Below are 22,127 nucleotides of genomic sequence, written 5' to 3' on the forward strand. Positions count from 1 at the left end.
CCCCACCTTTGACAGTTGCCAAGAATGATAAAATTCTGGAGTTACTATTTACTGGTAAATTGTTGGGCTTTCCTGATCAAGATGAACAATGGTCATAAAGAATCCTGGCTGCTGTCTCCCATGCCTCAGAAGCAGGTTAAAGCAAGAATGGAAGCCTGAGTGCTCTGAAAGTCAGGGAGGCCTGCAGAATGGTCTCTGTTAAGACCTAATTGCTGTTGAGGCATTAAGAGGTTGAACAATTTTTATGTTTGTTTTGAGGCACCCCCAAAGTAATAAGTGATACGACGTTGTCATCCTCCAGGGCTCTGTTTTGTTAATTCAGCGTGCTTTTTTCTTTCTTTCATTCTAGCAACTTAAAATTGAAAGACTTGCACAGAAACAGGCTGAGCAAATTCAGCCTCCTCCCTCCTCTGGCACCCCTCTCCTTGGACCCCAGCCCTTTCCAGGACAAGGTCCAATGTCTCAGATTCCTCAAGGTTTTCAACAGCCACATCCATCTCAGCAGATGCCAATGAACATGGCTCAGATGGGGCCACCCGGTCCACAGGGTCAGTTTCGACCACCTGGGCCTCAGGGACAAATGGGACCACAAGGTCCTCCACTGCATCAGGGAGGTGGGGGGCCGCAAGGATTCATGGGACCACAGGGGCCCCAGGGCCCGCCCCAGGGCTTGCCCAGGCCTCAGGACATGCACGGGCCCCAAGGAATGCAGAGGCATCCTGGACCTCATGGCCCTCTGGGACCGCAAGGGCCACCTGGACCTCAAGGCAGCTCTGGTCCTCAGGGTCACATGGGCCCTCAGGGCCCCCCTGGCCCCCAGGGTCACATGGGCCCCCAAGGTCCACCAGGTCCCCAGGGTCACTTGGGCCCTCAGGGGCCACCTGGTAATCAAGGTATGCCGGGACCACCTGGTCCCAGAGGGATGCAAGGACCTCCTCATCCTCACGGGATACAAGGTGGACCAGGGTCTCAAGGGATCCAAGGTCCTGTGTCTCAGGGACCTCTGATGGGACTGAATCCAAGAGGAATGCAGGGCCCTCCAGGACCCCGGGATAATCAGGGTCCTGCTCCCCAAGGGATGATGATGGGTCACCCACCTCAAGAGATGAGAGGACCTCACCCTCCAAGTGGACTGTTGGGACATGGGCCTCAGGAAATGCGAGGTCCTCAAGAGATGCGAGGCATCCAGGGGCCTCTGCCGCAAGGTTCCATGCTGGGGCCTCCCCAGGAATTGCGGGGGCCTCCAGGCTCACAAGGTCAGCAGGGGCCACCCCAAGGCTCTTTGGGACCTCCACCCCAGGGTGGCATGCAAGGGCCCCCTGGACCTCAGGGACAGCAGAACCCGGCAAGAGGGCCACATCCATCTCAAGGGCCAATACCATTCCAGCAGCAGAAAACAGCTCTGCTAGGTGATGGGCCCCGGGCCCCCTTCAATCAGGTATTATTTATTTCCTACTTGTAGCTTTTAGCACTTTGGGGAAATGCCCTTTTGCCCTGAAGCACACTTCTGAATGTTGTATAAAGTACTCACAACTGGACATAAATGTTTCTTAGTGATGGCTTGGGACAATAAATAGCTTCAAGGCTGAAGAAGGAAATAAGAATGATGAGTTTGGTTATGCCACTGTTAACTAAATCTCTGTATGAATCTATTTCTCACCTTATCTTTTTAAAAAATACAGGTTCTTTCAGAGAAAATCAGCTCCTGGTTAAATACAGTTTACAATGATCCCAGTGTTCCAAAAAGGCTATGGCCCTGAGAAGGAAATAGACATGTGCTGCCTTGTGGGCAGCTTTGTGTCTGTTGTGCTCCCTTTCCTGGGCCCTTTACTTAGTAACTCAGAGGTCCATGGCAGGCCCGTGGACCTTTTTTTTTCTTTTTTTAAATATTATTGAGATATCATCATGCACCTGCAGTACAACCTAAGTTACAATCAGTGGCTCACAATATCATCATATTCATCACCATGATCTTTTTTAGAATGTTTGCATCACCCCAGAAAAAGAAATAAGAAAAGAAAAACTCGTATATCCCGTACTGCCTACCCCTCCCTCTCATTGACCACTGGTATTTCAATCTACCCACTTTTTTATTACCCCCTTATTCCCCCCCCCGTTATTTATTTATTTTTTTACTCATCTGCCAATAACGTGAATAAAGGGCAGCTCTGCCTTTACGACCATGTAGGGTATTTTATTCACAGGATGCTGGAGAGGCTGCACCTCACTGTTTTCATTTCATTGCATGGCTTCACAGCCCTCTCATTCTAGAAATGATCATTGTAAAATGGTGACCTTCTTGATAAAATTTTGTCCAAGTTGTTGTCAGCTAATACAAATATTTGCAGGAGAATATTTGTGTAAAAATGTGCTTGGTCCTCATTCGAAGAATCTGTTTTTGTCAGCCAAATTTTATTACCCATTCGTTGATTTTTGTGCTTGAGAGCTGGTGTTAAGAGGAGTCCATCTTGCTTGGAGTGAATTACAAAAGGATTGCTACATAGTTTTTATGTTTTTGTGAAGTTCTTTAGTCTAGAGACATTATTTGGGCATGAGCAGCTGGGTTTGTGTACCTGTATTCAGTCACAGACCAAACGTAGGTGAGTGAGCTAATGTTGCCTGTTGGGTAGGTATCTACTGAGAGGTAATCGGATTACTTGATGAGGGGTGTGGCAGATGCTGCATACAGAAATCACAGTCTGTTTTGTTTTTAAAACACCAAAGAAAATCTCTAATATAAAGGTAACAATTGGATTTACTGAACTAAAATAATATATATAAGTAAGTTATGTTATTCTTCAGTAGCTCTTCCAGAACATAAAAACATTCTTCATAGCAGTGAAGAATCTCCTGGCATTTGAGGTTCTTTTCAGATTTTATTGAACTCATCCTAAATTTTGTACCTCTGGGTTTACCTTGCTCTAAAACTTGAAGCATTGTATATTTTATTAATTCAGTGTGTGTGTGTGTTCATAAATTTATTTACTACAAGTTATCTTCCTAACTTTGTGGTAGTGAATTAACTGTTTTCATTTTTTGAGAATTAAAAAATAAAGAACCCTACCACATAATGACCAAAGTTCTAAATATGTTAGATGTAAGGGGATAGGTTCATGTTTCTGAGATAATTTAGTGAGCTTTTATTATACCATATTAGTAAAAGATTTTATACTTGAGTGGCTTAATGGCTCTAAAAAATTAATTGACCTTATGAAAGAAAGTGTTGGTGGAACTGAGTCTGAAGATTGATACATTAGATGCACTTCAAATCTGAAAGTTGTCTGATGCAAATCTTTGTTTATATTTCTTTTAAGCTGAACTGTGACTTCACTTATACCAGGCCAGTTATCAAACCAAAATTTTGACTTGTGGAATTGCTTTCAGGTGTTAAAGTAGCAGTGTAAAAGATGCTTATAAGAGCTGTCCTTGGGTAAAGGGGAAGGGCAGCAAAACAGTATAAAAATGACAGAGATTGTGTTCGTCAGTGATGCCACTTATGACTGCTGCTGCTGGACCTCCTGTCAAGACTGCTCTCTATCTGGCTAGTTCGGGAGTGAAAGCAGTTTGCCAGTTGTAAAGTCTGGATGTTTTGGACTGTACTATTCTCGTAGTAGTTCCACTCACTAAACGTGTTTTTTGTATGAAGGAATTTATCTCTTGACAAATAAATATGGGCATTTATTTAATTGTCAAACCTAATTTAGGGTGTTTCATAATTTATAAATGTATAAATAAGTTGATTTGTAATAAGCTTATGTGCTTATTATTATTTGTCAAGAGACCTGACCCAAGGACAGTGTGGAGAATCTGAATTTAGATATGGCTAGAAAAAATACAGATTATTAAGACTACACTCAAGCTGGGGTTGAGTTCCGGGGTCCCAGGAAATGAAGAGGATCAGAGCAACAGGTTTGTATTAGAAGCTGCAAGAACCTAATGAATTCATCAAAATCAATCTACTTAACTGGGCATGGAAGGGTTTGGAAAGGGAAAATTAGAAAGTAGAGACAGAAGTGAACAGAGAAATGTAGTAGGAGCATCTTGTTCCCTAGGACATCTTCTTTTGCCCTTATTGAGAAGATTGATTCTCTCTATTGCTGGAAAGGTTGTGGGTGTGACTGCAGGGTTTACCTGTCCTACAGGTTTCTAGAAGTTCACTTTTGCCAGAAGTTCCTACTCTGGATAGTACTGCTGTTAACTACATTACGATTTTTTTTTTTTTTTTGAGTTTGAAATTCTTGCTTGGCATTCCAAGGAAAATCTAGATTTACCTAAAACCTGTCATCAGCTTTAAAATACACATGTTCCTGTTTAATATGGTAAGAGAGGTATCTCTTCTCCAATGTAAGGATGATTTCCTCTCATGTTATTAGCTAAATATTTGCTTCTGGATGTTTAGGGCAATCTGGTGTTTTATGTTGTCACATTCTAATAAAATTGCTATTCACAAACTACTAGCCTATCATTTCACACTGCACTTTACAAACATCTTTTCAGGAAGGACAAAACGCAGGTCCCCCACCCCTGATACCAGGCCTGGGGCAGCAGGGAGCACAAGGTCGTATCCCCCCTCTTAATCCTGGACAAGGACCTGGCCCTAATAAAGGTAAATATCTGCTCAGCTCAATAGAAGATCATGTTTTCCCACTTTATAGATATATTAAAATATATAGTTTGGTAAGGAATGATAGACTGGTCATTTAACCTCTAGGAAAAATAAGAGGACAGCCATTTCATGTGATAGTGTGTCTAGTGTTGTTTTCATGGATTTGCTTAGGTAGCAAGAAGTTCTGCTGGAAGAACTTGGGTCTTTACTGTCAGGAGCCAGCCCTGAGCTCCTTGGATGACCCATAGCAGTTGTTTTCATGCTACAGGGCTGGCTGGACCACCCAGTGGAGCTTGAAGTGGCTCCTTTGCCCATTCCATGCAATGCATATTTCATCCTGAGTGGCTGAATTGTTTTGGTTTAAGCTTTTTGATGGGATAAGGAATTCAGGGATTTTCATTGTGTTTTTTAATATCACTTCCTTTCTCCCAAAATTCACATATTGAATTCTTTAGCTGGTTACATTGCTCTATACCATATGTCAGGCTTCAGGTTATTGACATTATGAAAAACAGAGAGATGAGAGTTTTAGTATTTAGATGTTAGGCTCTTTGGAAGTAAAGAGTTGAAAGAGACCCACAGTTACTCATTCCCTGAAGTGCTAAGTCGTCTGGCAGGTGCATGCACAAATATAGCAGGAGGGAAGTAGGCAGGTGTGTGGTTTTATGGAGCATTGCGGGAAATGGACTCTGGTATGTGAATGGAGGGGCATTTAGGAGATGGAATCGTTGTGTTCAACCCATCTTTCCATATGTTGACAAGCCAAATCATTGCAAGTCCCATGTGATGGTGCCACAAAGAAGTTCACTCTTTCTTCATTTTCAGTTGGTTCAACTCACAGCACTCTGTGGTGCATGTTAGGTTTCTTGCCCCCCTTTTGATCAGATTGGACAAATCCTTTTCAGCATTCACAGCCTTAGGACTTTGGGAATTGAAAGTTCCGTCTTGGATTTATACCAGTCATTAGAGGACTTCCTTTCCCTTCCCTGTGTCTGTCTTCATTGGTTACCTCTAATTCTTGTCCACCCTTTCTGTTTCACCTCTCCTTCTCTCTCTCGCTTCCTTTTTCTCCCATGGACCAAAGGGAGAAGGGAAAACTGAGAAAGAAACCCTGCCCCCCGCCCCCGCCTGGATTAACCGCACTGCAGACCTCATCACTGGTTGCCACATCCCTTTTAGTTTATGGTGGTGGGTTTCTTTCCTTGGAGGAGCAGGGTACTTTAAGCAGGTAGAAGGGATGGGAGGATTAATATTTATAGGTAAGTTCAAATGCAGTGGGTTGAGCCTTCTCAGGTCTAAGGTCTGCTCTGCCTGAGGTCACACCAAATTCAAGCTACCTAAAGTTAGAGAGGAAGCCATTTGCTGGGAAATGAGGGGCCTGTCTACCAGGTAGAAATGTTCTAGAATATTTCCAGTCAGGTTGAATGAAGAGGCAGGCTTAGAAGGTGCTTACCTCAGCTTGGAGAGGACTGGTTTAAGAAAGGGAAAGGAGGCAGAAGGTACAGTGGAAGCTTAAGAGAAGAGAGAATCCCTGTACTGGTATATTTTTATACTGAGATTTCCAAACTTTCTATACATGTCCAGGGGTAAGGAAGAATTAAAGTGGCCAAGAGAAATAAGCAGAAGCCATGTAGAAAGACATTAGGAGGGTAAGAAATGTGGCTGGCCAGGGCAGCAAGAATGGGGTCTTTACTTCAGTGCCAGGGAAAAGCAATAAAAGGCAAAGGTAGGAGGCAAGTGGAAGAAATACATTTTAAAAGCTTAGTGTTTTTAGAAGCAAGAAATAAGCAGCATTTACCGTGACTGCAGTGGTTCAGGAGCCAGGACAATAGTCTGCTCAGAGTTAGGAGGCAGACCAAGTCATCCTACCATTATAACTGACCTTTTTCCGTTTTATTCAGTACTTTCATGAATTATGTATATTCAAATATATTTTGAGAATTTTAGTAGGTTTCCAAACACTATCTGCAAAGAATGACATTAATATAGCAAGGCTGTTTGATCACTGAGCAGTTAGCAAAGAGGACTGTGGTTCCATAGATCTTTTAAAGAAATTTGTAATTTATCTTTGTTACACCTATATGAGTTAAGAATCAAAGTGAATTAATGAGTCACGTTAAACGAGCTAGGGGTTAAAGGGGCAGGTGCATTGATGGCAGCAGCTTAGACAGGTTGGTGGGCATTGTAGCCCTTGCAAATGCAGAGGTGGCCTCCTAGAGCTGCCTGACCTGTAGCACTGATTGATGTTTGATGTTCTTTGTGGCCTCTTCTTTTGTGAAATCTTTGAAAGAAGAGGAGTAGGGTAGGGAAGCACAGGCTTAGGCCCACAAGGCTTTCTTATGTTTTCTAAATCAATCTTCACAGCGGCCATCCTAGGAGGTGGGCTTTATCAGCTCATTTGCCAAGAGAAATTTGCCTTCAGACAAGCAACTTAGCTGGAGGGTGACGAAGTTGAAATCTGCCTCCCAAAGCCTGGGTTCTTTCCGTTACATACTGCCTCATGGATCTCTTTCTTCTAAGGATGCTTACAGAGCCAAAGAGGGAAAATGTTCTAAATAAAAGCGTGCATGTTGAAGCTTGAGATACTGAAGACCACACCTGTGTTGTGCTTGCTGGGGACATTGGTAAAGCTCAGCTTTCTTTCCTGTAGGTGACGCCCGTGGCCCTCCCAGCCACCACATGGGCCCCATGTCGGAGAGGCGGCACGACCAGGGCGGCGGCCCTGACCATGGCCCTGATAGGGGCCCTTTCCGGGGTGGCCAGGACTGCAGGGGCCCCCCTGATCGGCGAGGCCCACACCCCGAGTTCCCTGATGATTTCAGCAGGCCCGATGACTTCCACCCTGACAAGCGCTTTGGCCATCGTTTACGTGAATTTGAGGGGCGAGGAGGACCTTTACCCCAGGAGGAGAAGTGGAGGCGAGGGGGCCCTGGACCTCAGTTTCCTCCTGATCACCGGGAATTCAGCGAAGGGGATGGTCGAGGTGCAGCCCGAGGCCCTCCAGGGGCATGGGAAAGCCGAAGGCCTGGAGACGAAAGGTTCCCCCGGGATCCTGAGGACCCACGTTTTCGAGGGCGCAGAGAAGAAAGGTGGGACGGGTGTTTCTGGGTCCATTTCTTCAGAGCTTTTTCTGTTCTCCACACTAAGATCTCTTTCCTCTTTGCTTGGGCAAAGACAGTTCTACATTGCTTACCAGCCCTATCCTCTCATGGTTTTGCATTTGGACTTTTTTTAAAAAAAATGGTGTCTTTTATCCTCTGTGTGTTCTTTCTGTCTTTATAACTTACGAGTGTTTCTTTTTGCTTAATTATTTTTAATTGAAATGATGAAATATGAGACAAATATCTAAATTGGGAGCAAAGAGATTATTAAATAGATACAGTGTTTGTGTAATTGCCTAAAAGCTAAACAAACTGAAAAATAATTTTCCTGCTCTATCAGGTTGAGGGCAGACTTGAACTCTCAGCTGACTTGAGATAAAAAATAATGAACAGAAGGAAATGAAGGAAAAAAATTGGTGAAATAATCAAGTGCAACTCAGAATAATCCATGATAACACTACTTGAAGGTTTACTGTGTGCTAGATATTGTTCCCTCTTGATTCTTAGATTTAATTTGTGAGGTAGGTGTGATTGTCAGCATTTCACAGATAGGGGGTCAGAGAGTTGGAATGACTCCCTAACTTGCTAGTCTCTGACAGGAGTCTGCCTCAGAGCCAGGTTCGGGGCCCTGGCTGTCATACACCTTTGCCCTCAGAGCCCATCCATTCCCTGAGCCCCCGTAACTCCTCTCATTCCTATTGCTACAGGTCATGGAGGGGAGATTTGACATCAGCTATTCACAGGGCCTGTGTTGGAGAAAAACATCCAAAAGGAGAGAACTAGCAGGGCCTAAGGAAAGCAGCCCTCAGAGGAGATTTTCCTATAAGGATGTTTAAGCTTCCAGTTTTCTCAAGGGCCTCTCTCAGTGATATCCAAGCATTGGGCAGGCCCCGGGAACTGAACCCAGGTCTCTGGCATGGCAGGCAAGAACTCTGCCTGCTGAGATACTGTGGCCCTGAAATGGTTTTTTATGTCTACAAGAGCCTCAGTGCTTTCATTGATTTCTGAATCTGCATCTTGTCACAGTTTGGCATTTTCACTCTGCCTTGATTGGTGCTGTATTTCATCTGTCAGGACAGACTCCCAGCCCACATGCTGCCATGCGAGGAGGCCACATGGCTCCTTACTGTTCCTCAGAAAGGCTCCCACTATCTGTGTTCCTTTCCCCTCTATTTGGAGGCCTGGAGCCTTCCTCCCAGATATTTATGTGGCCTACTTCAGGTTGAGCTCTCCTGGCCCAGCCCCTTCCTTTACCCTGCTTTATTTTCCTTCACAGCACTTAGCACTTCTTGGCAGAAAGTAAGATATTTATTTTCTCATCACCTGTGTCCCCTGCACAAGGGTAGATGCCATGTGGGCAGTTTGTCTTCTGGACTACGGGTGGTTGGGGCTGACACATGGCTCATGCGGGATCTGTTGGTCAAATAAATGAGCTATGCTCTGTGTACATGAGAGGTTTCGGGTGGTTAGGAGGTAGTTTCTAATAGGGCTGCCCATCATAAAGTGGATCCCATTGAGGCAGGCATGGAAAAAAGAGTCCTACTGTGTTTTGGGAGTCTTCCTTAAACCTATCTCAAGGAAGTGGTACCATCCTGCTGGTACCCCCTGTTCCCCTTGTCCCTCTTCTTGGCTGATTCACCCTTCCTGTCCTTCCTGTAACTTAGTTCAGCCACTGCCCTTGGCTTACCCACTTTACTTGCAGGAAGCATTTTGTCAAGTTCTTCAGGACCAAGAAGGTTATTAACGATAGGTGAAATTCTTTTGCATTCTTGCTTGTAAAGTTTTTTGCTTAAAATCAGTGTAATGAGGGTCTCATGTGATGAATTAGGAAATGTATTCTCCCTTTCGATATGCCAAAAAAATGTGTAGAGTTGTTACTATTTATTCCTTAAATGTTTCATTTTATCAAGAATCCATATGGGCCTAACCGTATGGGTTACTTTTATTCTAGATGGTTTTGAAACTTGTTAGTTTTCTTTAATAGCTAGATGACTATTCACCTTATCTATTTATTTATAAATCATTTTATTATAGCGGTATAATTGATACAGGTTTTTAAAAAATGTGTATATATTCTTGAACCATCATCACAGTCAAGAAATTGTGCACATCCATATCTCCCAGAGTTTTCTCATGCCTCATTAATTCCTCACTTCTAGTTTTCCCTGGTCACTCCTGTATTTGTCCTTTATCACTAAAGATTGGTTTTTACTTTTCTAAGATTTTAAATGAATACAATCATACCATGTTTAGTCTTTTTTGGTTTGGCTTCTTACACAAACCACAATTTTTTTCAAATTTAGCCATGCTGGTTTGTGTAGTTATATTTCATTTATTTTATTGCTAAGTAGAATTGCATTTAAAAAAAAATTTTATTAATTTTTAAATTTAAAAAAAATGACAAGAAAGAAACACAAACATTCTTAACATATCATTCTGTTCTACGTATATAATCAGTATAGAATTGCATTTTATGAATGTATCACAATTTTTTATGCATCAACATTTGGGTTGTTTTCAGTTTGGGGCTATTACAAATAAGCTGCTTTGAGCATGTACTTAAAAAAATATGATAGGTAGAATAGAAAAGAGAAAACTTTTCGTAATAAAGCTTCAAGTAATAAATGTAGCAAGTATGATGAAATTAGGAAATCACCTTTTTTTGTAATCAACCAATATGTAATGGTTCAGGGAGGGATCATAAGTGGGTGTGAAAACCATTGTAAAAAAAGTCATGTTGAGGTGGGTTATTCTCACAGTGCTGAAGTATTGCCCCACATATTACTTATTAATTGCAAAGGAGAAAGTGCACCTATTGCAATGGTGAGATCTGGTCACAGCACCATCACCTTTACCTCATAAACAATGAGACAAACCAGTATCCCCGAGAAGGCCATATTCCCTAGGCAGCATTCTTGCCAAAAATGTTTAATATGAAATGAGGAAAGAATCAGATACATTTAAATTCTGGACATTCTATTAGACAACTGGCTGGACTCTTAATAAAAGACAAAAATACAGAGGCGAACTGTTCCAGATTAAAGGATACTAAACAGTCATTACCCTTAAATAGCCATGTGTGGTTATATGATAGATTTGTGGCAATCGGGCAAATGTGAATTGGGCTGGATATTAACTAATTTTGTGAAGTATTGAGAGAGATGATGATGTGGTTATGTAGGAGAAAGTCCTTGTTCTTAGAGAAATGTACTAAAGTATTTATGGCTGAAACATCATGTGTCTGCACTAATTTTCAAATGGTTCAAGACATTTATAAAATAGATGATAAAAAATAAAGCAGATGTGACAAAATGTTAACAACCGGTGAATCTAGATGAAGGATATACTGTTGTTCATTATGCTATTCTTTCAACTTTACTGTAACTTTGAATTTTTAAAAAATGAGATGTTGGGGTAGAAAGATGACTTAATGAAACTCAGGAAAAAGCAGAAACCCTGTCTTCAGGCCCCAGGGGAGGCCAGAGGCAAGTCCTCTATTGTGGACTGGCCCATTCCTTGCTCCCTTCTGACCCTTCCGCCAGCCTTTCTTGGGCTTCCATAGTCTTTCCTGCTTGCTTCCCTCTGGCACCAGCTATAGAACTGATCCTGCTGTGTGAGCTCTCTGCTGCAGCACCCCTCCCAGCTGCTGTCGTTTCCCCATTCCAGACTATCAGAGTTGCCCACCAGCTAGGGCATCACCTGTCCAGTGCATAGGCTTCTGCAAGCCTGATGTCTCTCCTGCTCCCCTGCCCCCCCGCCCACCCCAGGCAGCTATGAAGCAGGGCCACTGGTGAACCCATGGCCACTCAGGCCTTCTCCCATGCAGGGGCTGTGGACCAGGCAGATGGCAGAGCAGGTTCCTCAAAGCATGTCTAGTATAGTTGGCAAGCAGGAATCTTCTCCCCGCCCCTTTTTTCTGAGTATATAGTTTATAAGTAATAAATGTTCATTGTTAAAAACATAGATGATAATGAAATGTCTTTAGGAGCCAGCAATCAGAAGCCTGGGCTGGGAGGGATCCAGATTGGCCGAATTCACATCCCAGTTAAACACCCACTGTGTTTCCTTTTTGAAGAAGTGACTTAACCTCTCCGTGCCTCTGTTTACTCATTAGTAAACCAGCGTCACTAACAGGCCCAGTTCTTCACATGGTGGTTGAGAGGATGAAATGAAACTATACATTAAGGAGTAAATGTATATTAAGCACTTGGCATAATATAAATACTTTGAAAGTTTTTGCTGCTGTTATTCATAATGGAAAATTAAGGTAACTTACCATATCCTGGTATATTTCCTTCCTATCTGTTTTTGCCTGTAATTTTGGGATTGCAAAATTTATATATTTTAAAAGTATGTAATTTTTTTCTCCTGTTTACCATGTCATGTTTCAAAGAAACATATGTTATTTTCTCCTCATTGAACCTCTTTGAAACATGACTTTAGCATTGCATGGCTCCGTTATATAGACATTGTACTGTGTTTACTTTCCAGCTTCAGAAGGGGAGCCCCCCCAAGACATGAAGGGCGTGCTCCTCCTAGAGGAAGGGACGGTTTTCCTGGTCCTGAAGACTTTGGTCCTGAGGAAAATTTTGATTCTTCTGAGGAAGCAGCCAGAGGAAGAGATCTCAGGGGTCGTGGTCGGGGTACCCCACGAGGTGAGGAGTTGGTGCTGAGGCACAGGCTTCTTGAAGGACAGGGATGGCAGAGGCAGCTTGTGGTGAACATACCAGAAACAGGCTGTGAGTCCACCGTTGTTTCTTCTGTTGTGTAGGAGGAAGGAAGGGCTTACTCCCTACTCCTGATGAGTTTCCCCGCTTCGAAGGAGGCCGGAAACCAGACTCCTGGGATGGAAACAGAGAGCCAGGTAAGAAGAAAGACCTGCTTGTTAGGTGGCTTATGGGGCGATTCTAGGCTGGCAGTTTGCAAAGGTTGTCCGAGGGTATCTGGGAACCCTGTGGTCCTTCAGGGGTCCAGTGCGCATCTCCACATGGGGCTGGACTTTGTTCATCTACGTCAGCCAAAGTATTTTATTGCCATAGATGGAACACAGAAGCAGACAGAAGAATCTGGCTTTCTTTGATTAAGCCAGGCATTGAAGAGATTTGTCTGAATATAAAACAATGCCATTCTTTTCAGTGAATTGCTTTGGCTTTGGAAAATATAATTAAATGAATTTAAAATGTCTAAATTTTAATTACTAATATGGTAAACAGTAATAGATAAAGTCTTTATAAACAAAACAATTTTAGAGTCCTCAATTTTTCTGAATGTAAAAAGTCTGAAGCCTTTCAGAAAGGTTTGAGAGCTGCTTCTTTAGACTCTTAGCTACCACCTGCTTCTTATTTTGGGAGGCACACTGATTTCTAATCCTGGCTTTTTTATGCATTCATGACATGACTTCTGAACTTCAGGGCCGGCCAGTATAGGTATTTGGCAGCTACTTCTTGCATGAGTGAATATTAATTCTCAAGTTCCTTCTTACTCCCAGCAGTATGATTGCCATCTGCTTTTGGTCACACTGTACTTCAGTGGGAGTACCCTTGCCTTGCCTGACCTCTTGGGTCCCTGTGTCTTATTACAGGGCCTGGTCATGAACATTTCCGTGATGCTCCCCGTCCTGATCATCCGCCTCACGACGGTCACTCCCCAGCCAGCAGGGAACGTTCTTCCTCCCTCCAAGGCATGGACATGGCATCACTGCCTCCCCGAAAGCGCCCCTGGCATGATGGTCCAGGGACCTCTGAGCACAGAGAAATGGAAGCCCCTGGAGGGCCAGCTGAGGATCGGGGAGGCAAAGGTAAGTGGAGGCCAGTGGTTCTGATTCCAGAAACTGTGGTTGCCAGAACCCTGGCAACAAGACTTGCAAGGGCCATAGGCAGCCTCATTTCCAGGTACCCCATCTCCTAGGTGCCTGTTTCACCTGTCTCCAGAAAAAAAGTCACCAGTATCCTTTCCCCTTTCTGCTCTCCTAGGGCCAAGGCTGAGCAGCAAGCACATCCTTCCAGAGAAAGACCAGTGCAGGGATTTTGTGCCCACTCTCAGCCAGGCAGAACTCTCACCTGGCTGGCTGCAAAAGTTCAGTTCCCACACAGGTCTCCTTCAGCGGTCACAGGAGTTCCTGGTTCATTTCATATATTCCACCTGAGCTTTTGGTCATGGTGCCTCACTATTCTCTGCTGGACTCACTTCCTCTGAGGTTCCTGCTGCACCAACTGATAGCTGCTTTGGGCTCTCAGGCTGTCCTCAGTGGGAAGGTGTTTTAGTTTCTTTGGCTGTTTAAACGAATAGCATGCAATGGGTTGGCATAAACAATGGGAATTTTTTAGCTCACAGTTTTGAGGCTGGGAAAAATGCAAATCAAGGCACCATCCAGGTGATGCTTGCTCCCCAAGACTGCCGCTCTGGGGCTGTCTACTGGTGATCCTTGATCCTGGAACTCATCTGTCACATGGCAATGCCCAAGGCCTGTTCTGGCCTGTCCCTTCTCTTTCCTGGTTCCATTGACCGTCAGTTTGTTTCTTCCCATGGCTTTCTCTCTATCCATCTGAATTTTATTCTGCTTATAAAGACTCATCCCTGAGCCACACCTTGACTAAAGTAGTCTCAACAAAAAGTCCTACTTAACAATGGGTTCATACCAACAGGAATGGATGAAGTTTAAGAACATGTTTTTCTGGGATACATACAGCTCCAAACCACCACAGTGTGTATATATAATTTATGAATGGCTGTATCCTGATAGTTCTGGTTCTCTGTTAGAATCCTGACTGATAGAACTTCCCCATTTCCTCAAGCTGTGAGGTACTTACAAAGATGTCTTTAAACTTTTAGAGTAAATTTTCACACATTAGAATATTGATGTTTGATTATGAAACATCTGGAAGTAATAGTACTATGTATGGAAACAAACTATGAAGAATTTAGATTATGGAAAAAATTTTATAATCAGAAAAGATGAGATTTGGGTTATGTACAGTTCCAAGTCAATACAGAGGAGAGTTGTCTTCTCCCAGTTCTGAATGCTGTAGCTAATTAATGTCCTCCAGAGAGAGACCCAGAAGACCCTCATTGTCACCATAGTCAGAGCTTCCCAGGAGGTGTTGATAGAGTGACAGGTATGAAACAGTCACATGTGAAATCAATCTGTTATTTCAGGTCGAGGGGGCCCAGGACCTTCCCAGAGAGTACCAAAGTCCGGGCGTTCCAGCTCCTTGGATGGGGATCATCATGATGGATACCACAGAGATGAACCTTTTGGGGGTCCTCCAGGCAGTGGTACCCCTTCTCGCGGGGGCAGGAGTGGCAGTAACTGGGGTAGAGGGAGCAATATGAACTCTGGCCCACCCAGGCGAGGAGCTTCAAGGGGCGGTGGGAGGGGTCGGTAGAAGTCGGGGTGGGCACCCATGCCTCTCTGGACAGTATTTAAGAACTTTCCAAGACTTTTCAAGAGAAACAAAAGGAATTTTGCACCATTGTACCCTGAACTCTTCTGCAGCAGCTGAATCCTAGGAGCCCCCAAGGAGGTCTTCCAGATGGAGAGACTGCTGCTGGCTGCCTCAGCAGCTGGCTTTGTTTTGTCCTGTCCTCTCTCATTGCTCTAACCCTGCCTTGTTTTGTGAAGGTAAAAGCTGGAATATCTTTCCAGTGTCATGAGACATGGAGCACCTCCACAAATTTAAGTTTCTGTCCAATTGGAAAATTGTTTCTATATGTACAGTTTGTCAGAGAAAAAACGTTAAGTTGTTTTTGTATGAATACAGAATGTGATTTATGCAAGAATTAAGAGAAATCATCTAGTTGTGACATGCTTGCTTTAAGGAAGCCCCAAGTTTTCACTGACTAGCCTGCTGAGTGGCGTACATTAGTGCTGATACACTGAGTATACTTGTTCAAGCTGCTAAAGCATCTCAACTTTCATCTGTGAGCTTTTTTTTTAAATATTTTAATTGACAAATCTTCACACACATGCAGTTCATGCATGGTGTACAATCAGTGACTCACAATATCATTACATAGTTCTGTATTCATCACCATGATCATTTTTAGAACATTTGCATCACTCCAGAAAAAGAAATTAAAAAAAAACAAAACTTATACATCCCATACCCCTTACCTCTCCCCCCCCACTGACCACCAGCATTTCAATCTACCCAATTTTTACCCTTTAACCCCCCCCATTATTTATTTTTTATCCTTATTTTTTTACTTATCTGTCCATACATACCCTGGATAAAAGAAGCATAAGACACAAGGTTTTCCCAGTCGCACAGTCACATAGTAAAAGCTGTATCATTTTATACAGTCGTCTTCAAGAATCAAGGCTACTGGAACACAGCTCTACAGTTTCAGCCACTCTAATACACCATGAACTAAAAAGGGATATCCATATAAGGCATAAGAATAGCCTCCAGGATACCTTCTCGATTCTGTTTGAAATCTCTCAGCCACTGAAACTTTATTTTGTCTCATTTTTCTCTTCCCCCTTTTGATCAAGAAGGCTTTCTCAATCCCATGATGCTGGGTCCTGGCTTATCCCAGGAGTCGTGTCCCACGTTGCGAGGAGAGTTACACCCCTGGAGTCATGTCCCACAAAGGGGAGAGGGCACTGCCGAGTTGGCTTAGAGTGGCCACATCTGAGCAACAAAAGAGGGTCTCTGGGGGTGACTCTAAGTATAAGTAGGCTTAGCTTCTTTGCAGGATTAGTTTTCATCTTATGGCCATTCTGTTACACAATTTTTAAATCAAAGAATGAGAAACACTTTGAAATTATTTGACATGCTCTGGCAGATAGAAAACCAGAACCTGGGAAAAATTTACATCTTCTGGCTTTCAAGTAGAAGTTCTCCCAGTAAGTGCACTTTGTACTTGAACTGCCTTGTTTGTGCTGGGTAGAGAAATTTGATGTCAGAAATTCATTCCATATGGCCTTTTGAGGCACATATATCATTTCACATATTACTTGAGTTGAAAAAGAATGAACCAGAATACTTCCTGAAATAATTATGCAGAACTTCTTTATAGTATAATAGCTATGTGGAAATACCAATGTTTAAGGCAGAGGACAATTCTGACTTTACAGAATACACCTCATGTATCAGCATCTATACCCTAACTAAACCATTAGCAAGCTCAAGGTGGCTTTAGATTTGGGATATTTGCCCTTCAGAGTGAAATTCTCACAAGCTAAAGGATCCAGAGAACTAACCCCTATCTAAATTAGGCTCCTCTTTTGAGATTCATATGGTAAGAACTTTTTAATTAGAGATATTTTAAATTTTAGGAATTTATTATATTAACATTTTAGACTTTGAAAACAGACTCTCAGTAAGCAGATAACCAGATCACACTTTTTTTTTCAGATCACATTTTGAGAACAAATTCATTGAGTTAAAAAAAAAATGAATCTCTACATTATACATTATTTAAATAACTAGGAGATACATGACGTTTTAAAATATCAACATCAAAATACATGAAATTGTGCTTTGAATTCTATAGTAACTAAATTTTCAGTGTTTGAATTCTTTAGGGAATGCTGAGAAAATAATTTTTAAGACCTTGACTTAAAAATATTATAGCATTAACATTAAAATGTATTAAGCATGGCATACTCTTCAGTTATGTAAATCATGGCCATTCCAGAGAAACTACTAGAACAGAAACGTAAGTAGCAAACTACAAAGAATTCCTTCTACCCAGCTCCACACAGAGTATGTTAGCCTTAACAGCAGCTAGTGGCACAAGTCTTTCCGATTCAAAATCCAAACATACTATGTGGTAAAGTCAGTATGTTTGCTCTTACAGCACTCTCTTGGTTGTTCCTCTTGAGGTAGGTAACCCTATTCATTGATAGGGAAATGAGGCAGTATTTTTGTTAAATACAGGGGTAGGTTGATTGAGCCTGTGGATGTGGGTCCATGAATCCTGTTAAAGAATTCCAGGAATCTAGCCCCAGAAAACAATTATTTTCCAGTTGTGCAAACAACTGCAAGACAAGTAGTTCTCAGTCTAGGCTGAACATGGAACCACTGAGGAGCTTTAGAAAAATTCTGCTTCCTGGGTTCCAGCATCTGATTCTGATTTGATTGGTCTGATGTGTGCGGCTCCTCAAGTGATTCTGATATACACCCAAGACTGAAAACCAAGAAAATTTTAAAATTCTAAATACATTTGACTTAGTAGGTAATACATAGTTACTGACAACACAGATAGAAACGTCTTCTGGACTCATCAGAATACTGGGCTCCTATTTTCTCACAATAAACTTTTTTTGCGATAGTGAGTCTTGAACCTAAAACAAGTAATCTGACAGTGAGATATAAAAGCCATCCTACCTACGATGCATAATTTGATGCTTCCAGGAACCAGTTTGGAAAGCTCATCAAGTTAGGAATAATTGGGGCTTGCAGAAATCCAGGTTTCGATCGAATAAAGAGCTCAGAAAGGTCCCAATGCCTGCAGAGGCTTCTCTGCCTCTGCAGAGTTCTAGGAAACCACTGCTTACAGGTAGTTACTAGATACCGTGCTTCTGGAGCCAGAACATTTCCCCTTTGGGTCTTCGCTTTAGTCCCTAATAACTAATTTTCCTTTAAGATTATAAGGCACCATATTGAAAACTTTTGTAATACAACAAAAAAAAAGGCAAACCATCTTAAAATAAGCACTTTCAAAAATCCAGTGGCAAAGTTTAGTCTTTGATGTCTAAGTGCTTTTGAAAACTTGATGGATCCATTCATACTGACGAATAAGGAAATAATTTCCAAGCAAACACACATACATACACAAAACGGAGGGGGGTTATACTTGTAAACTACCACAATCTACCACTGGATTTTTTTAAGCGACAAGAAAAAGTACAAAAAATGCTCATTTAAACCGAAGAGCCATTCTTTTTTGCTGGGCCCGTCCTATGATCCAGGTTGCCAATAGCGGCTGACTCACAGCCGTCACCACCAATGCAATGCCAAAATCTCGTATTTTCAAAGCACAAAGACACTGAGGAGCTGACGATACTGCTTATATTTCAGTACATAAAAGTCGCTCAAAGTCTGCGGATTCGCCGCTAGCCCTACAGTCAAGACTGGCCTTTCCCTGCACGGTCCGTGGGTGTCGCTGCGGTGCGTCGCGGTGGCAGTCCCGGGTCCCGGGGGTATTCACGGGCTGAAGTGGGGCTCCGCGTTCCTACGGCGGTCACACGGGCTGCGGTGCTCGGTTGGGGCCCAGGGGAGCAGTCTGTACGCGTCCCTGCGGTATTCACACGGGCAGCGCCTTGGCTAGGCCGGCGCGCGAGCCCAGGCGCCCGAGGGCGAGGCGCAGAGCGGAGACACCGCCCCAAGGCAGCAGGCCGAGCAGCACGGCCAGCAGCGCGGCCACCTGCGCGCAGGCCCCGAGTACAGTGAGCAGCGCGCTGCGCAACCCCAGCGCCGCGTACAGCGTGACACCCAGTGCGGTCACGTACAGCAGCGCTGGCCGCGACGGCGCCTCCTCGCAGCGCAGCAGCCGCCCGCAGGCCGAGCCGCCCCGCATTAGCGCGCCGCCAGCCAGCGCCAGCGCCGAACCTAACGACCAGAGCAACGCGAACTTGCGGGCTCGCAGCAGCAGCACAGGCGTGTAGAGCGCGGCCAGGCCGAAGCAGAGCGCGGCCAACAGCAGGCAGACACCGCCCGCTGCCAGGCGCTGCGTGCGGGTCATGCTCGGCACGCACGCCGGGCCAGCCGCGGGCTCTGGCTTCGCGGGGCCCCGCGCCCACATCCAACTCAAGCCCGAGCGGCCTGGCGCCGGCGCCGTCCCCTCGGGCTCTTCTTCCTGCTCCGCGGCGAGCAGGGGCACTGCGGCCGTCGACCCGCCAGCTTTCGCTTGCGCCAGATATTCCTGGAGTTGGCGGTGGAGGTCCGCCATCTTGGACTGAGTGGCCCTAGTTCCAGGCCTCCTCAGGTTGCTGACGGAAGCCGCTGGGGCCTGGGCGGCAATTGGTCAGTCGTGGAGCGTGGGGCGGAAGTGTCCGGGCAGCAGCCGTGCCTCCGATGGTTCCTCGCTGGGATGAGATCGTGAATGGGTCACTTTCCGTCCTTTACGCTTTTCCTTTCCCCGGTGCCTGACCCTGTTCTTTGTTGAGTAGGAGTGTTACCATCCGGATAAATTATTTCAGCGTTAAGTATTTACTGAGGGGAGGTAGTTTCGAGCCGTGTATGAAAGGGCGCCATGAGGGACCCTCAGGGTGCCGGACCTGGTCTGTAATGGTGACCGCATCCAAGTAGTATGCTGGTTGTGTACTGCAGCTGTGCAAGCTCTTACCACTGGGGACACTGTAAAGGGAATAGGCATCTCTATCACTTCTGTTAAAATATTAGACAAGCTGTTATTTGGATGAGTTTATTTTAGTAGTTACGATTAATTCCAGGAGCTTAAAACAGACATCTTTCATATTTTTTGCTGATGACCTGTATGACTGCTCTTTCAGAGTTCATGCATGCAATGCAGTTAGAATAAAGCTCCAGGCCAAAGTGTAGGGGCCGCCCTGATCATTTGTGCAGGTGTCTTGTTTTGAGCATGCATTCGTGACTCTAGAAATTACCCCATTTAGGTGGATAGGAATGTCCCTTCTTCCCTAGGGAACCGCTTCCTCGCAGACCCAGGCACTGTCCTATATGACTTCCAGCCAGCAAGCTCTTACCCCAGGCGGCCGTGACATGACTGCTCTCCCATGGTGTTCTGAAGGAGGGTGCTGTGAGCTGCCTGCTATACACAGGGCATGCTTTGGGATGGCAAGCCTGCAATGAGTATCCTGGTTGAGTCCCTCAGGTTGCCTAGAAAGATTGAGCTAGACACCTGTGCTCCTGGTATATTCGCAAGTGTTACTCTGTTGTTTCTGGAACCAGGACTCTTAACCCACGTTGGGACTGAGGGCTGACTCTAGGCTGAACTGATGAGGGGATGGAGGAGGGGTCGGCCAGGGTCCCTTTAGGTCCTCCCACTTTATTTTTTTTCTTTTTTAAATTCAATTTTATTGAGATATATTCACACCATAAAATCCATCCAAAGTATACATTCAGTGTTTCACAGTATCATTACATACATGTGCAGTCATCACCACAATCAATTTTAGAACACTTTTATTACTCGAGTAAAGAAAAAAAAAGAGAAAACCCAAAACATCCCATACCCCTCATCTGTCTCCCATCATTGTCCCTAGCGTTGGTGGTGTGCATTTGTTACTGTTGATGAAAGAATATTAAGATATTACTGTTAACTATAGTCCATAGTTTGCAATAGGTGTGTTTTTCCCCATGTCCCACTACATTATTAACTCATAATAGTTTCTTATGTTTGTTCCAGGTTTTTAGATTTATGCTGTTAATTACAGTCATTGTCTACCACAAGAATCACTGTGTTATACATTCCCATGTTTAAACCTTTGGCTTTCTTTCTGATGACAGATATGACTCTAAACTTCACCTTATCAACCATATTCACACATCATTCAGTACTGTTACTTATTCTCCCAATAACATGCTACCACCCCCTTGATCCATTTCCACCCATTTTAGTTCAACCTGGTTAAACATTCTGCACATCTTAAACAACCACTCCCCATTATCTGACTTATTCTATCTCCTGGTAACCTATGTTCTAAATTCTATGTCTATGAATTTACATTTATAATTAGTTCTTATTAGTGAGAGCATACAATAGTTATCCTTTTGTGTCTGGCTTATTTCACTCAACATAATGTCCTTAAGGTTAATCCATGTTGTGTGCTTCAGGACTTCATTCCTTCTTATTGTTGAATACTATTCCATTGTATGTATATACCATGTTTTCTTTATCCATTCCTTGGTTGACAGACACAGGTTGTTTCCATCTTTTGGCAATTATAAGTAATGCCACTATGAACATCACTGTGCCAATGTCTATTCACATTCCTACTTTCGGTTCTGGATATATTCCAAGTAGCAGAGTGCCAGATCATAGGGCAACCTATACTTAGCTTTCTAAGGAACTGTCAAACCATCCTCTACAGTGGCTATATCATTTTACATTTCCAGCAGCAGTGAATAAGTGTTCCTATTTCTCCACATCCTCTCCAACACTTGTAATTTCCTGTTTGTTTAATAGTGGCCGTTCTAATAGGCATGAAATGATATCTCATTTTGGTTTTGATTTGCATTTCCCTGATGGCTAATGAAGTTGAGCATCTTTTCATGTGCTTTCTGGCCACTTGTATATCTTTTTTTTTTTTTTTTTTGAGAGATGTCTGTTCAAGTCTTTTGCCCATTTTAAAATTGGGTGTAAGGTTTAGAAAACTACTGCATATCACTAGATCCTGAAGATGTTTCCCAACCTTTCTTCCAGGAGTTTTATGGTACTGGCTCTTATATTTAGGTCTTTAATCCATTTTGAGTTAATATTTGTTATAGGAG

At 43.6% G+C, this 22,127-nt stretch overlaps 2 protein-coding genes across 2 annotated transcripts in view; one reads left to right on the top strand and one right to left on the bottom strand.

The window, feature by feature from the left end:
- WDR33 (WD repeat domain 33) overlaps nucleotides 1-18,961 on the top strand; it is a 111,701-nt gene extending 92,740 nt beyond the window's left edge. Inside the window, exons 16-22 of the mRNA XM_077153465.1 lie at nucleotides 350-1,438; nucleotides 4,498-4,606; nucleotides 7,257-7,695; nucleotides 12,199-12,362; nucleotides 12,479-12,571; nucleotides 13,289-13,504; nucleotides 14,863-18,961. Of these exons, the coding sequence (XP_077009580.1) occupies nucleotides 350-1,438; nucleotides 4,498-4,606; nucleotides 7,257-7,695; nucleotides 12,199-12,362; nucleotides 12,479-12,571; nucleotides 13,289-13,504; nucleotides 14,863-15,092 (2,340 nt within the window). The 3' untranslated portion in view covers nucleotides 15,093-18,961. The remainder of the gene's footprint in view (nucleotides 1-349; nucleotides 1,439-4,497; nucleotides 4,607-7,256; nucleotides 7,696-12,198; nucleotides 12,363-12,478; nucleotides 12,572-13,288; nucleotides 13,505-14,862) is intronic.
- Nucleotides 15,401-20,069, bottom strand: SFT2D3 (SFT2 domain containing 3). Its single transcript, XM_077153470.1, has one exon. It carries the CDS (start codon nucleotides 19,603-19,605, stop codon nucleotides 18,961-18,963), a length of 645 nt encoding a protein of 214 aa, XP_077009585.1. The 5' UTR covers nucleotides 19,606-20,069; the 3' UTR covers nucleotides 15,401-18,960.
- Nucleotides 20,070-22,127: the final 2,058 nt, after the last annotated feature.

This window comes from Tamandua tetradactyla, chromosome 3, assembly GCF_023851605.1.
Source record: "Tamandua tetradactyla isolate mTamTet1 chromosome 3, mTamTet1.pri, whole genome shotgun sequence".
NCBI classification, from domain to species: Eukaryota; Metazoa; Chordata; class Mammalia; order Pilosa; family Myrmecophagidae; genus Tamandua; species Tamandua tetradactyla.